The sequence below is a fragment of the Rhea americana genome, unplaced genomic scaffold, assembly GCF_003343005.1.
Source record: "Rhea americana isolate MKP2758 unplaced genomic scaffold, rheAme1 scaffold_109, whole genome shotgun sequence".
Lineage (NCBI taxonomy): Eukaryota > Metazoa > Chordata > Aves > Rheiformes > Rheidae > Rhea > Rhea americana.
The window spans coordinates 2,978,821-2,995,425 of NW_028185139.1; the positions used below are offsets into that span (position 1 = coordinate 2,978,821).

The 16,605-nt window shown below is 39.0% G+C and overlaps 1 protein-coding gene across 1 annotated transcript in view; it reads left to right on the forward strand.

Moving 5' to 3' along the window:
* The window catches only part of JAG1 (jagged canonical Notch ligand 1), a 36,793-nt gene extending 21,002 nt beyond the window's left edge, over positions 1-15,791 (forward strand). The window contains exons 6-26 of the mRNA XM_085311962.1: positions 2,562-2,692; positions 3,002-3,121; positions 3,566-3,679; positions 4,276-4,389; positions 5,219-5,332; positions 5,739-5,785; positions 6,522-6,695; positions 7,188-7,338; positions 7,780-7,944; positions 8,493-8,606; positions 9,211-9,324; positions 9,435-9,548; positions 9,670-9,786; positions 10,300-10,327; positions 10,462-10,547; positions 11,311-11,424; positions 11,655-11,764; positions 11,847-12,083; positions 12,419-12,550; positions 12,922-13,072; positions 13,782-15,791. Coding sequence (XP_085168088.1) covers positions 2,562-2,692; positions 3,002-3,121; positions 3,566-3,679; positions 4,276-4,389; positions 5,219-5,332; positions 5,739-5,785; positions 6,522-6,695; positions 7,188-7,338; positions 7,780-7,944; positions 8,493-8,606; positions 9,211-9,324; positions 9,435-9,548; positions 9,670-9,786; positions 10,300-10,327; positions 10,462-10,547; positions 11,311-11,424; positions 11,655-11,764; positions 11,847-12,083; positions 12,419-12,550; positions 12,922-13,072; positions 13,782-14,239 — 2,905 coding nt within the window. The 3' untranslated portion in view covers positions 14,240-15,791. The remainder of the gene's footprint in view (positions 1-2,561; positions 2,693-3,001; positions 3,122-3,565; positions 3,680-4,275; positions 4,390-5,218; positions 5,333-5,738; positions 5,786-6,521; positions 6,696-7,187; positions 7,339-7,779; positions 7,945-8,492; positions 8,607-9,210; positions 9,325-9,434; positions 9,549-9,669; positions 9,787-10,299; positions 10,328-10,461; positions 10,548-11,310; positions 11,425-11,654; positions 11,765-11,846; positions 12,084-12,418; positions 12,551-12,921; positions 13,073-13,781) is intronic.
* Positions 15,792-16,605: the final 814 nt, after the last annotated feature.

Sequence of the window (16,605 nt, forward strand, 5' to 3'; positions counted from 1 at the left end):
AAAAAAAAAAAAAAAAAAAAAAGGCCAGCAAGTAGTACGAAGTATTGGTGGGGATGGGGGGGAATGGTGAGGAGAGTTTCAGTCAAGGCTACCAGTGATTTGTGCTTCTGTCATCAGAACAAACATGCTTTGTAGGGGTTGCTGTCTCCTAGTCAGAACAACAGGCTTTGTTTCCATTTTTTTTTCCTTCCCTTTCTCTTTCTAAGGCTCTTACCTCCCACTCACTGCCCAGACATGCACTAGTGCTCTTATTTACTTAAGGTGCAACTTTCCCACACTTTATTTGCATAGTCTTGAAACAATGCTGTCCTTCTGGTGCTTTCAGATAACTCCTGCTTGCCAAGTTAGACCAATATCTTTAAAGAGAGTACAGAAACAAGATTTTATTTTCTCTTAAGTTTTGATGAGTCATGTCACCTCTATGTTATAAATGCAATAGAGTTTAAAAATAACATCCTAGCAGAAACTGCTCTGGGTTCTGGTACAACAGACAATTTGCAAACACTCTTAAAATATCCTTTTCCCTCTTGGTGCAAGTCACTTTTTCTAATGCAGGCCTGCCAACAAAACCAAATACAAGAAAAGTTAACTTTAAATTTCTCATGACAAACTGCTGCATACATATTAAACAAGAATTACTACTATGAATCTTGTTTTAGAAAGGATATCTGATTGAGGTGGGGTTCTGTTTGTTTGCTTGTTTTTTAAGATGACCGTACTCTTATTTGTATTTTCTTTGTTATACTTTGAAGCTGATCTGTCTGAAGGAAGTCATATCTTTAGCTCTAAAAGGTTTTTTTTTCCTTTTTTTTTTCTTTTGCAGGGGCAGGGTTGGGGGAGGAGATGTGCTTGTTTTCGTGTGTAGGTTTTTTGATTTTTTTTTCTTCTGTTTGTTTTGTTTGTTGGTGGTAGTACATGTTTCCCTCTATATATGCTTTGAAGAAGACAAAAAGCTTTAAAGAAGACAAAAAGGAACAAAATTCTAGATTTGGATGCTTCTTTTTTTAGGTGAGGTGTAAGCTCACAGGCAAGTTGCTTTGAATGCAATAGAAGTTGAAAGGGTATGTTCCTAAACTTTGGTCTCTGCATTCTTGTTGCATTCCCTATATGGAAGGACCTTCCAAGGGCTACTTGAGAGTGGCTGTTTTGTTTGATCTGGATTTTTCTCTCATGATGTTTGTCCACAAAGAAAAATAAGTTGGCCTAACTCTGTTTTTTTGTTGTTGTTGTTTTTATGTATGCACAAGCTATCAAGTGTTTTCTATTGCTTTTGAGTAGGTTGCTATTGAAATAACTATTGAAAAAACCCTAAGTAAATTAGGATGCAGTTTGTCACCTGAGACTTTTAGAAGGGACGTCAGACTTAACACTAGCTCTATGTGATTAACCATTCGATAGATCCCCTTAGTTTTTTCCCATGAGAAGAAACTGTTCGTAAAAGAATAGTGTCTTGCAGGGGGAGGGGTGTCTATAAATAGAAAGCTTAACTGACTTCTGTATAGAAAAGGCTTATTTTCATAATCTAGTGACAGCTTAGTGCATAATTACTGTTGATCAGTTACTCTCAGGACCTGTTAATGAAATATGGTACTTCAACAAACCTTTCTAAGTTTCAGCTTGTCTTTATCTATAGATGAACTTTAATTTGAAAGAATCCTTGGTCTACTTTGCCAGTGAGAACTAAAGTGAAAGCCAAAATAAACTGTGTTTTAACAGAGCTTTACTTTAAAAGGGTATCTTCCTTTCTAGTAAGGAAATCATGTAGCTTATTGATAGTGGTATTATATAGTAATGATAGTTCTTCTCCAGGTATGAAATTAAAGTTGCTTGGAATTGGGTAACTTCTAGTTATTACCTGAAAAGAGGTTAGCATAGATCAAGTTCTGAAGTACACTGACAACCGGTTGTCTTGTAACAACTGCAAAATTTGGTGCGTGCTGTTTTCGTTGATCTCATGTTGTGGCCCRGTCCATACTTCCTTTGTATGTCTCCTAGCTCAGCATAAGGCTAACTCCTAGTAAGCCTCTGCGTTCTTTATGCTCTGCTATTGCCTTGCAGAGGGTTCAGAGTTGGTGTTTATGGTTTTGTTTATCTTCCTGTAAACCCAGCAGGCTGAAATGCCTGGAACCTTGTATTTATGAGGATCTCTGGATAACTATTGTTTCCACTGACTTTTTTTTTTCTCTCTCAGTTTATAATGTGTTCTGTCAAAGTCCAGAGATTGATTTGTAGTGCACACCCACCCTCTCTGCCACATTTGTATGAGGCTCCAGAAAGAGTATTATTGTGTTGAATGGCCTCATGCTGGTTCTCTCAGAGCAGTTATTCTTTTGTCGGGACACCCGCTACAGAGACCTTGGCAAAACTACTAAAATGTTTGTTTACAAGAAACCATCAAACAAACCTTGAATAGCTTCTCCACTTCCCCTTGTCCTTCCCTTCTCCCCCATCTCCCCAGACTCTCTCAAGGCTTTGGAGTGCTACACTCACATCTACACAGAGCAATTCTAAGATCTGTTTCCCTGTTCTGAATCCTCCCCCCCCTCTTTTCTTTTATGAAGGTGTCAGTATGGATGGCAAGGGCAGTACTGTGATAAGTGCATTCCACACCCTGGATGTGTCCATGGCACTTGCATTGAACCATGGCAATGCCTCTGTGAAACCAACTGGGGTGGTCAGCTCTGTGACAAAGGTATGCTAATCTTACGGATAGCCCAGTGTAACACTTGAATTTTAACATTGGCAAACTTATCGGGAGAGAGTGCACACAAGACAGAGTGCAAGCCTCGAAATGTGGCAGGAGTTTTTGTCCTTCAGCTACTTAGCATTGTGTGCTTCGCTGTTCTAGTCCAGTGTTGTTAGCGTATGTGCTTAACTTTGCTCTGTCCTGTCCTACTTCTGTGTGCAGATGTATTCTATAAAGTTACTACATAGAGCATGCACATAGCGATGTTTCTGTTGTCGCTCAACCGTAGTTTTTGAAGTTCCTTGTCCTTTGCAGATCTGAACTACTGTGGGACCCACCCACCCTGTTTGAATGGTGGTACCTGCAGCAACACTGGCCCTGACAAATACCAGTGTTCCTGCCCTGAGGGTTACTCAGGACAGAATTGTGAAATTGGTAAGTGTGGTGGTGTTTTTTTTTTTTTTGTTTGTTTTTGGGGGGGGGTTGGTTATTTTTGTGTTTGAGACTATTGAACTGCCACTTGACAGTTTATTTTTCATTTAGTGGCTGGTTTTGGTTATATGGATAGACTGTCACAGATAGCTGAAAAGTTCCAGACTTGTTTCATATTTGACAGTTGATATGTCCTTAAATCAGCCTTCTGCTTGCTGTTCATCTGATTTGGCTCTGACTTGAGCAGATGCATGCTACAACGTGTCGATCAGTTTAGCATGGAGGATGACTTCCTGCTAGTGCCCTTTCGATTTGCAGTTCTCAGGAACAAGATACATCAGTAGTAATGATGGTGGGTCCAGAATAGAAGCGGGCAGAAGGAGYAGAGGATATGTTGTGGTGGCACTGCTGTAGCCTTTATCACAGTGTACTTCTGTCCTGGTGCAGCGGAACATGCCTGCCTTTCGGATCCTTGTCACAATGGAGGAAGCTGCTTAGAAACTTCTACAGGATTTGAATGTGTGTGTGCACCTGGCTGGGCTGGACCAACTTGCACCGATAGTAAGTGGGTTTTGTGTTATGTTTTGTGTGTGTGTGTGTGTGTGTGTGTGTGTGCGCTCCCCCCTCCCCCATCTTATTTTACTAGTTACTGTTTTAGATCTGTCTTTCTAATCCCTGAGAAACTTATGGTGTAGCCTACCTATCCTATGCATTGGTTCCTTTAGCATTGGTTCTTAGCATCCATTCATATCACAGTGCACCCTCTTCTTCTGTGCTTGTACTGGGGCTTTCATTAAATGCAAGGAGAGAGAATGACCAACAGTTTCTTGGGAGAAGTAGAACAGACTTGGGGTGGTTCTTTTAATAAGCTCTTAAAATTCTGCCTGAGAGACCTGTTGTATCAAAATCTGACTTCCACTTGCAAAAGGCTGCTTGGTGTAAATTTCTTCCACTATGCCCTGTATGCTTTGAATGCCCTTTCTCCTTTTCTAAGGATTCTTTTGCTAAAATACTTGTAAAAATTTCAAGTAGAAGTTCTGTTGTTTTTCTGTTCTCTAGGATAAATCCTAGAAGCAGCACCCATTTATCAAATGTATCAGTTACTGAAGTTGCCTATCTGGTAATAGAGCTAAGCCTCTTCTTATCCTGCGTTACAGATATTGATGATTGTTCTCCAAATCCCTGTGGTCATGGAGGAACTTGCCAAGATCTAGTTGATGGATTTAAGTGTATTTGCCCACCTCAGTGGACTGGTAAAACATGCCAGCTAGGTGAGTACTGTGTTTCTCTTCATTCAGTGCTGCTCTGGGGGAAAAAAAAATTAGAGGGATCCTAGTCTGGCAGGCATACGATTGTGCCCTTTGCTTTAGGCATGTTTATACTTCTGAAACTCTCGGACATATTCTGGCATGCACAGAATACTGACTTTCTTTGTTTGCAAGAGTCGGTCCTAAGCTTAGAGTGGCATACTTCTTTCCCTTTTATTATTGATGCATGCCAGTTGTTGAAGAAAATAGTTAACTGAGCCAAATAGGCATACTTTAAACTGCAAAAAGAAAAAAAAAAAGAAAAAAAAAAGAAAAAAAAGTGGGGAGGGTGTATATGTATGCCTTCCATGCCTGCCCCCACGTGTATTTTTTCCTTTAGCCTGTGAGAAAGTTGCAGTATCTCTCAGCCATGTCAACTCCTCCAGACCAAGGAGTTCACAGCTGGGTTCCAAAATGTGGATGATCTCACGAAGAATGAGCTGTCTGCATTCTTTACACAACACACTAATCCCAATGACCAGGCTGCAGCACTCCTCCATCAAAATGCTGGATTGAGGGGGAGGGGGARGGGAGGGTGCTCTGAATGAGTAGCTGTGTAATTATCAAATAATTGGCATAGCCAGTATGTTCTAATTGCAGAGAAATTGCAAGAGACTTCAAAGACTGATGCATGATTGACTTTTGTTCTCTTAAGTCACGCTAATCCAGGCTGTATATTACAAGTTCCTTTTAGATATGAACTGCTGATCATTGCTGTGAAAACAGACTGTAGACTTCTCTTCTTCCTTCTACCCTACGAGCAGTTCATTTGGCCATTCACCCTGTTTTTCAGATGCGAACGAATGTGAGGGCAAACCCTGTGTCAATGCCAACTCCTGCAGGAACCTGATAGGCAGCTACTATTGTGACTGCATTACTGGCTGGTCTGGCCACAACTGTGATATAAGTAAGTGTCTATATCCCTGGGTTTATTAAAGGCTAATTGTGTGTGTTTAATATACATACTCYGCTGAGTTCTAAGCTCAGATTTAAATCTCCCAGGCATAGTCTTAGCAGTTGATGTTTTTAGAAAGGGAGTAGTTGGTGTGGAATGAAAATACACAATTTTATCAAACTCATTAGTCCATAACATAGCTATATTCTGATAAAGTCACTAAAACAATGATGTGAAGTTTCACTAACKCTAGTAGAGGAATCACTAAAGGTTCCACCCATTATGATAATCTTATCTCAAGGGAAGGCATGCAGGAAACCTGACAAAAGGTTTATCTAGTTGCAGTTTTAGAAAGACTTGAACTCTGTATCTAGTGTAAATATATTTTTGCCTTCTAACCACACTAATTTTACTGCAGATGTTAATGACTGTCGTGGACAATGTCAGAATGGAGGATCTTGCCGGGTAAGCCACTGGCTTTAATTTGGTTTTCCAAGACTTGCAACAGTAACATTTGAGTCTAAACACAAACAGTGCAGGGAAACAGCAATAAGCTATTCCACAATACATACAGGTGTATATATTGTCATGACTTTGAGTTGGGGGGGGGAGTTATATCATACTTACACCATTTAAGAGTATGTGTGTAGAACAGCAAGAGCAGAATTTATAACTGCAGTAAATGACTCATCTTCACCACCACTGTCACCAGTAAACAGGATTGGCTGTTGTGTAAACTATCTATTGCAAATGTAGATTTTCCTCTTTAAAACATGGATATATGTATCCTACTGAGAAATCAGGAATGTAAGGCAGTACTAGTTGGTAGATAGTCCCCCCCACCCAATATTCTTGCTTTGTTTCAACATGAGCTAGTTTCTTATGTTGGTATTGGATATAGTAGAAGATACTTTGGCACTCTTAGAGGTTTTTCTTTCTTATTCTTTTATTATACATATAGCAATTAGATATCTATTTGTATAATTCTTTTATTATACATATAGCAATTAGATATGTATTTGTATAATGTATGTATTATATATTTGTGTATATGGGCGTGTGTATGTGTATATAAATACACACACACACACACACACATTTGAGTGTGCATATGTAGCTATATATCCACACACCCATGCATGTATATGGGCGAAGAGGAAAAAGAAACCCCTTAACTTTAAACTTTCTTGTTCCTTCACAGGACTTGGTTAATGGTTATCGGTGTATCTGTTCACCTGGCTATGCAGGAGATCACTGTGAGAAAGACATCAATGAATGTGCAAGTAACCCTTGCATGAATGGGGGTCATTGCCAGGATGAAATCAATGGATTCCAATGTCTCTGCCCTGCTGGTTTCTCAGGAAACCTCTGTCAGGTAAGAAGTACGGGTGAAAGGCAGGCTCTCAGCCAGTGGCCTTTCTGCCAGCACTCTGGATCTGTACCCTGAATACCTTGCATCCAGTGAACCATAATATATAAAGTCATACTTGGTATAGCTGTCAGTCTGCCAAGAAAGTGCTTGATTTATATGTATTAAAGAAACAATAACAAAAAACGCTCACAGGCGGCTGAAGATTCTGTTAAAACAGATTGCAAATGTTTGCATGTCAGGTTTTGTTACGTGCTAACTATTAACTTCCAGTGACTGTTTAATATCAAGAGGGCTGTCTGCTGAAATAGCTGCAAGTCTAACTGAACTCTGTGCATTATGAACAATTCAGTCAGGCAGTAGATAAAAAGGTCAGATTCCACGATGTCTGCCTGTTGTAATGAGGGAAAGCTATGATAAAACTTCTGTTTCACTCAGCTTCCCCCCTCCCTTTTTTCTCTCTTCCATTTCCCTTTCTTCCCTCTGCACTACTTACAGCTGGACATAGATTATTGTGAGCCAAACCCTTGCCAGAATGGTGCCCAATGCTTCAATCTTGCTATGGACTATTTTTGCAACTGCCCTGAAGATTACGAAGGGAAGAACTGCTCCCACCTGAAAGATCACTGCCGCACAACTCCTTGTGAAGGTTTGTGTTACCTTGGAGGCTGGGAATGACTGATAACACCTTCTGCTGATCCTGTGGCAGAAGACATAATGCAGCCTTCGTTTAGTGTAATCAGTGGAAGAGTTTCTTTGTATAAAGAGGCTGAATTTCACCCAGTGCCTTAGACTTATATTAGTATGAAAAGATGAATAATACTTGTAAATACCAGCTATTTGAAAGAAGATGCAGAATTGAAGCACATCTAGCAAATAGCCAGCTTTGCTGAAAACATTCTAGGCCAAATAAGTGGTCCAGCAACCTTCAGATAAGTTACTGTGTGTGTTGTATGCATGAATCCTTGGCATAATCCTTTTATTCTAAGGTAGCAGGTACAAGCCTTTTAAATGTCCTTCACTGGTAGCTGTTAGCATATGAAATAATCTAGGATGGGCAATCCTTACTCAGATCTCTGTTTTTCTGCAGTAATTGACAGCTGTACAGTGGCAGTGGCTTCTAACAGCACACCAGAAGGGGTTCGTTATATTTCTTCAAATGTCTGTGGTCCTCACGGAAAGTGCAAGAGCCAAGCAGGTGGAAAATTCACCTGCGAATGCAACAAAGGATTCACTGGCACCTACTGCCATGAGAGTAAGAGCTAAAAAGATATTTAAGTTTTACTGTTTSTGAATCTCTCTTTGGAAAAAGATTCCATCCTTTCCTCCCAGATTACTTAAAGTTTTGGAGGCTTTTTTGTTTTTTCCTTTCTAACACAATGAACCTTAGAACTGCTTTAAGTTTTCACATCCCACATGGGTGAGGCAGACTGGAATTTGCTAGGCCTTGGGGAAAGTTCACAGTAATGAACCTTCTCGTTTTGAATTGTATGTTTTTGAAAACCTCATGTATACAAGGTCTGAGGTATTTAATAGTGGGTTTTAGCATGGATTTTAAGTGCTCTTGAAAACCTCTACTTTAAAATGTTCTTTTTTTCCTAAACTGCTGAGTGATGACTTCATCATTTCATGTCCACACTGTTTTCAAGTATTTCTGGTCTTGCTTAGAACTCTTCCTCTCGAGGGGCTTAGAAATGGAAGTAGCGTCTAAATAGTCAGTAAGATGCTAAAAGTTCAGTAGCTGAAAGTTAACATGTTTTGTTTTTTTTTCTCCCTCCCTCATCCCACTCCAAATTATCGCAGATATCAATGACTGTGAGAGCAACCCCTGTAAAAATGGTGGCACTTGTATTGATGGCATCAACTCCTACAAATGCATCTGTAGTGATGGATGGGAAGGAACATACTGTGAAACAAGTAAGTTTGTTAACCCTTCTTCGGCACACAGTAAAATCCTGTCTTTAAGATGACAGTGACCAATACCAGCTGAACATGAGGTCTGCTTCAAAGGCCTCAGAGGAAAAGSTGTTGTCTTTTTTTCCACTGAGTCCTAAGTTCTGGAATCAGAGCTAAACCCAAGTTAACAGCAGGACTGGGAATAGAACCTGGTTCTACTACTGTTTAATTTTCTGCTCTAGCCTTTGGATAACTTTCTGTAAGAGATCTTTAGCATGAGTACTTACTGTTTTTTAGAAAGATCAGAAATGCCTTTTTTGCATTTTGTAAGTCCTGGAAATAGAAGGGGAGTGAGCAATCAGCTTCCATCATCTGACAGGAAAATTTTTATAGTAGATCTCTCCTCTCTCACCTCTTGTCTATTGAAACAAAATGAAAATTAGCTGGAAGAACAGGGTAGAATATTCTCGATGTTTATGATGGTGCTTAAAGCATTAAAATACTTGCTTAAGTATTTAATCTGTGACTGAGACACAAAATTGGGGATAGAAAACCTTTCAAGCATTAAGCATTTGTCTACTCTGTAGATGCTACTTAGCTCACTTCCTCTCCATAATATTTCTAGATATTAATGACTGCAGTAAAAACCCTTGCCACAATGGAGGAACTTGCCGAGACTTGGTCAATGACTTCTTCTGTGAATGTAAAAATGGGTGGAAAGGGAAAACTTGCCATTCCCGTAAGTTCAGTATTTCCAAAACATAACAGGCATGCTCTATTAAGCTGTTTAAACTTACTGTGTAGCATTAAGAAAGCACTGGAATTAAGGATAGTTTGGGCTCTTTCTAGGTGACAGCCAGTGTGATGAGGCAACATGCAATAATGGAGGAACATGTTATGATGAGGGGGACACTTTCAAGTGCATGTGTCCTGCAGGATGGGAAGGAGCCACTTGTAATATAGGTAAGCACCCACATAAGCACCAGAAAGCAGACGCACTACTGAATCTGTGACCTCAGTTTTCCCTTTTGGCTCAGTTTTGAGAGCTTTCTAAAAACTCAGTGGTAATTTTTTTCTGTTACAGCAAGGAACAGCAGCTGCCTGCCAAACCCTTGTCATAACGGTGGTACCTGTGTAGTCAGTGGGGATTCTTTTACTTGTGTCTGCAAAGAGGGCTGGGAAGGACCCACGTGTACTCAGAGTAAGTTGTCTTCGCTTGAACTTTTCCAAAGTGTTGCCTGATGAGAACATTAGCTCATCCTGTTGCCCTTGGAGTCAAGATTGAAACCAGAAGGGAAAGCTTGTTTGAAGTAGGCTTTAGCATCACCTGAGTCTTTGTTTTTAATGACTTTGTGATAGAGCCCTGACCTAGCCATGAGAAAGTTGCAAATGAGCTAAGTGGAAACAGATGTTGTCTTGTTTTCTCCTGCATTCTTTTTCTACCAGCAGCTCTGTCTGCTTCTACTCGCTTCACTTCCCCTGCCCCGTGTTAAATTTTTTACAATGATCTTTTCCTGTGTACATGTGTTCCACAATGTAGCTAACAAATTTTGTGGTAGAAACCTGGAATCAATTTAGTAGAGAATTTCAACATATTTTGTAGAAGTTTAAGTAAGTGTAACTTGGGCATTAGGGGAAGTCCAACCATTCTTTACACAGTAGAGTTGCATTAGTCAAAGTTTGCATGTTTAATGTGTCTGTTTTTGCTTTGCAGACACAAATGACTGCAGTCCTCATCCTTGGTAAGTTTAATGTTTGTCTTTCATCCTGTGCCCTTCTTGCTGTTGCTCAAGGACACTAGATCCTTTTTAGAATACTAGATTATTTTTACATGTAGCAGGCTTTAATATGTGTGTAACTTTTTTTTTCTTTATAGTTATAATAGCGGCACTTGTGTGGATGGAGAMAACTGGTACCGCTGTGAATGTGCTCCAGGCTTTGCAGGTCCTGACTGCAGGATCAGTAAGTGTTACAATGGGTTCTATCTTGATTTTTGTCTCACTTGAATTTTGTAAGACAATTATCTTAATTGAGTCAAGTGGCAGGTCAGATTTACTGTAGATGGTTGATACTTTTTTTTGCTTAGATCTGTAGCTGATGTGCAAGAGGGTAGGAATTACATTGAAAATGAAAGAAATGCTAAAGTCAGTTCAGCTAGAACTGAAACCTCTTGATTCAGCTGAGTGGGAAGAATGCCCTTCAGGACAGTCTTCCCAGTTTCAGTATGTTTGTGTGGCATGGGTTTCTGTTTGACACGAAAGCACACCAGCCAAAAGCCTTGTCAATTAATGATCTACCTACAAGCCCTGAGGTGATGTATGTACTTTCCTGTCATTTAATAATAATTACAGGTAGGACACTAACACTTTAACAGCCATGAAAATACAAGTTTCACAGCAGTAATACAAGTGGAAAGTAGTTTAATGTTGTCATGAGTTGAAGAATATAATAAATGTACAGACTATCTCAAAGGAGAGGAAGCGTGCTTGTGTGAGAAGGAATGTGTCTTTACCCTTAATCTGTAAGCTGACATAAGGGTCAGGTTTTGATTTTTGTTAGTGCCATACAGCAAAAATGTCAGTGAACTTCCTCCAAGATTATACTGGTGCTGCTAGTATCTCTGAGTAGACACTGGAAATTGAACACAAAGTTCTAGTATGCTTTGTTTGACAAAATAAAAGAATGTTAGAGTAACTTTTTTTTTCTCTTCTGCTCTCTATCATAGACATCAATGAATGCCAGTCTTCGCCTTGTGCCTTTGGAGCTACATGTGTGGATGAAATTAATGGGTATCGTTGCATTTGCCCACCTGGTCGTAGTGGTCCAGGATGCCAAGAAGGTATTCCAGATGTCATGGCTGGTAATTGTGTTTGTAACAACATCAGTATAATTGCATTTTAACAGATAGGTGGTTTTGTTTTTAGGTAAGCGTTGTCTTTTAGTGAACAAGCAAGCTTTATTAAATCATCACTGAGTTTAGGGAGAACTGAGTGTGAGGAAAGGGAAATGCTTAAGGTGTTTTCCACACATTTTCTCTCTAAAGTTTTTAATTCTAGTCCATCTCTTCAGTTACAGGAAGGCCTTGCATTACTAGTGTTCGAGTAATGCCAGATGGGGCTAAGTGGGATGATGACTGTAATACCTGTCAGTGTCTGAATGGAAAAGTCACCTGTTCTAAGGTACAAATTTACTGTGTTTTGGGTTATGCTGTCTTCTGTTCTATAACTAGAAGTTATTTATATTGGTACTTATTCTTTTCAGGTTTGGTGTGGTCCTCGACCTTGTATAATACATGCCAAAGGTCATAACGAATGCCCAGCGGGACACGCCTGTGTTCCTGTTAAAGACGACCATTGTTTCACCCATCCTTGTGCTGCAGTGGGTGAATGTTGGCCTTCAAATCAACAACCCGTGAAGACAAAATGCAATTCTGATTCTTATTACCAAGACAATTGTGCCAACATCACCTTCACCTTTAACAAGGAAATGATGGCACCAGTGAGTAACAGAACATAGTTCTTCCTGTTCTCGGAAACAAGCACATATGTTCGTCACAGCACAAAACCAAGTAAAAGTACAATAAAAGCTGATATTCCTTCATTATCAAAGCAAGCAAGGTACAAAGGGCCACTGCTTAATATAGATTTCTACCAGAAGCTGGCTTGGCAGGAATCCCCTTTCCCCAAGAACTATTACTTCAGGGAGAACTCTTACAGGAGACACTGATGGGGGGGAGAGGGGAGGGAAGGGGTGTGTGTGTGTGTGTGTGTGTGTGTGTACACACACAGACAAATATATAAAAATATGCTTAAGAGCTTTTTTGTATCCTTTAGGGACTTACCACAGAGCACATTTGCAGTGAATTGAGGAACCTGAATATTCTGAAGAATGTTTCGGTTGAATATTCCATTTATATTACCTGTGAGCCTTCACACTTAGCAAATAATGAAATACATGTTGCTATTGTAAGTACTCCTGGAATATTTTTTTTGTGTGTATGTCTTAATAGTTAATTGCTGGATATATGTGTAACATGGATTTCATAATAACTAACTCCTGGGTTTTTTTCAGCACTTACAGTTTTGTTTCATCCCAGTTCCCTTTTGAGAACAGGGAAGGAATCTTGGTTACATGTGCATACGTGAAAGCTACCATCTGTCAGCAACTGTAATAGCTCCTCTACCTTCTCCCCCTCCTCTTCTTTCCTTTTTCTGTGTTTTTTTTTTCCACAGAAAAATGGTAAGAGCCTTAACTGTTAGCAGAAGTTTATAAATAGTAGAAAACCTATACACTTGATCTAGTATTTGGTATTAATTGCATGATTCCTCCTCTGTAGTCTGCTGAAGATATAGGAGAAGATGAAAACCCAATCAAAGAAATCACAGATAGGATTGTAGACCTTGTCAGTAAGCGTGATGGAAACAACACGCTAATTGCCGCAGTCGCAGAAGTCAGAGTACAACGGCGACCAGTTAAAAACAAAACAGGTAAGCTTCTGTCTGTCTGTCTCCAGAATCTCACATCCTTTTGATAACTAGAATAGCTTTTCAAAGCAAGTGAAGCTTTCCTTGCTTTTGCGACTTGTAATGAAAATGAGAATCTTTTGCCTTTTGGTCTTGTTACCTGGGAACAATGAAGTGATTTTTGCTTGAGGGCCTTGCTCCTTCCCCATGCCTTGAGTATTCTGCAAAAGTTCTAAAATAATAGTCCAACAGGTTAGAACAGCTACTACTCTTCTCCCCCCTTTCATGGTTGGGGGAGAGGGGGAATGAAGAAGAAAATAACTAAAGTCATGCTTGTTGGCTCTGAAAGCTCCATTTATCTATCTGGTTATGCCACCGTCCTGATCAGATGAATTAAATACAGGGTCAAGAGTGTCCGTTAGCTTTCCACATAGCACCAGACAGTGACGGCGTCTTATTGACAGCCAAGCCACATTGCCTCTAAGCTGGAAACCGGCACAGCAGTGTAATGAGGCCTTTAGCACTGTTGCCTGCCATCACTGACTCTGTGGAAAGAGGAAGACATCTCTTCCCCAGGGCTACCAGTTAGCACTCTGAGAACTAACTTCGCTACACTTATGTTACCCTCTGATCCACTGCATATAAATTAGGCTTAAGAATTAAGATTTGTTTTATTTGTAGGAAATCCTTGACTAGAATTTGTACCAGGGCTAACTGTTCTTATCTCTTCCAGATTTCTTGGTGCCATTATTGAGCTCAGTCTTAACAGTAGCCTGGATTTGTTGTCTGGTGACAGTTTTTTATTGGTGCATTCGAAAACGCAGGAAGCAGAGCAGCCATACGCACACAGCATCTGATGACAACACTACCAACAATGTAAGGGAGCAGCTGAATCAGATAAAAAACCCCATTGAGAAACATGGAGCAAATACTGCCCCAATTAAAGACTATGAAAGCAAAAACTCTAAAATTGCCAAAATAAGGACACACAATTCAGAAGTGGAGGAAGATGACATGGACAAACACCAGCAGAAGGCCCGATTTGCCAAACAGCCAGCGTACACATTGGTAGACAGAGATGAAAAGCCACCCAATAGCACACCTACAAAACACCCGAACTGGACAAACAAACAAGACAACAGAGACTTGGAAAATGCACAAAGTTTAAATCGAATGGAGTACATTGTATAGCAGACAGTGGGGTGCTGCCATGCAGGGCCTTTAAATATCATTACAAAGGCACTCGGAGCTTGTAGTTCTTAAACTGTTGTGTAATATTTGAGTCTAAGGCTATTATTTACTTAGAATCCCTGTGTTAATTTAAGTTTTGACAAGCTGGCTTACACTGGCAATGATAGTTGCTGTGGTTGGCTGAAATACCAAGTGCTGCATTTCACATCTATGCAAAACTAGTCAAAAGTGCCCTAATGTAAATTCAGCTGTAGCTGATACATCATGGAAACGTTTCATAAGGTATTACATAGCCTTATTACTCTTTAGCGTTAACTTTTTTTTTGCCAGATGTCCCAATTTATACAGTTTCTTTAGAGTAATACATTTTATTTATATTTATTGAATTTGAGTTTTTTGTATATTGGTTTTATGGTGACGTACAACTAGTTCTGTATTTGAAAGTGCCTTTGCAGCTCAGAACCACAGCAACTATCAAAAATAAGTTTATTATTTATTTTTTTTAATTGTATTTTTGTTGGGGGTGGGTGGGGGGAAACTTGTCAGCAGTTGCTGGTAAATGAAGAATTTAAAGAGGAAAATGTGTCAAAAATAGAAGTTTGTATAGATATGTAAATAATTCTTTTTTTATTAATCACTGTGTATATTTGATTTATTAACTTAATAATCAAGAGCCTTAAAATATCATTCCTCTTTATTTATATGTATGTGTTTAGAGTTGAAGGTTTTTGATAGCATTGTAAACTTGTGGCTTCTTTATTTTGAATTTATTTTCTTGTTACATGTTGCCTATATGCCAAAATTAAGGTGTTCTAAAATAGCTTATTTTTATTAGGATGGGCTTTCATGCCTTGATGCTGGTTTTTTGTACAACGTCAAATGTTTGAAACACCTTCCATAGTATCACTTTAAGACTATTTGTAAGTACTGACTGAGGCAGTTTAGATAATTAGACTAGAAAAAAAAATTTTTGCTGCTTTAGACTTGAAAAAGAGTGACAGGCAGATAATCTGCTAAGAAGCAGTTTAAGGGAACAAAACTGAGCTATAACTTTATGTAGATGAAATGTGAGTGGTTGCATGTAATTAAAATATCCAATTAGCGTGTGAAGTTGGAAACACAGCAATCTTACTTTGTAAATTCTGATTTTTTTTTTCTCTCACCATGAATATGTAATACTGAACCACTTGTAGATTTGACTTTTTTTTTTTTTTTTTTTTTTTTTTTTTTTTGTAATCTACTGCATTTAGGGAGTATTCTAATAAGCTAGTTGTTGAATACTTGAACAGTAGAATGTCCAGTAAGATCACTGTGTAGGTTTGCCATAGATCACACTGCCCGCCTTAACAAGTGAGGAAATCAAAGTGCTATTACAATGTTTAAGATCAAAAGGCTTATAAACATAATCATCTCAGTGGTTAACCATTGAGATCATGAAGATACCTTGTATTGTGATATTAGTGTTATATGAAAATGCATCTTTGATGTGTTGTTCCTGGCAATAAATCTTGAAAAGTAATATTTATTAAATTTTTTGTATGAAAACATAAAATAGCGTGGAGATTATTGAGCTTGGAGGCACTCCCAACTAGTTAATTGTGCAAAACCAGTGGAAGGAGGCCCTTTATGCTTCCAAGACTTTATAATGATTGAGGTAGAGCGTTTTTTTATTATTATTTTTTGTTGTTGTTAYATGACTACCTCTTCTCATCAAATTTTGAATCAGTTTGAAGGGATTTAAAAGCAGCATGTCCCCTTCTTGTTTGTTTGTTTTTCATGTCTTTTGACTTCATGTATTTTTAAGAGAATTGTGATGTGACTGGAATTGTGCAACTAGTTTACTTTGCATGGGCCAATGAACTACCACCGGATACTAGCAACTCTGAGTAGCTAGGCAAGATTCAAACTGCTGACCTGGATGGGAAAGGATCCACAGATCATACTGATCTCTAATGGGTAAGAAGTGTTATGTAAAGCACAAAATGAACKTTTAAAATATTCTATGAGTTGATGTTTAACTAATGTAGTCTCTTCCACTTAAGAGGGGCAGTGTGTGGAAGTACTGGTTAGCTGTAAGATAGCCTACTCTTATTTTAGCACACACTTCCAATGAAATGAAGCTGCAAATTTGTTTTGGTAAGGTATTAGTATAAATCTGAAGTAACAATTAAGAGTATGTAACAAACTCAGTTGCAAAATTATGTAAAATAGGGTCAGGCTGCTGCTTGTACTTCATTGTAAGCCAACCCACTACAAGGCGTTGAAAGATAATAGGCCTTTTGTTCTATGCTTGGTTTGTTGTAAGTACAGGAACTTTACATAGAAAAAGATTGCTGTAGTAGCCATACAATGAACGYTTGCTTTTT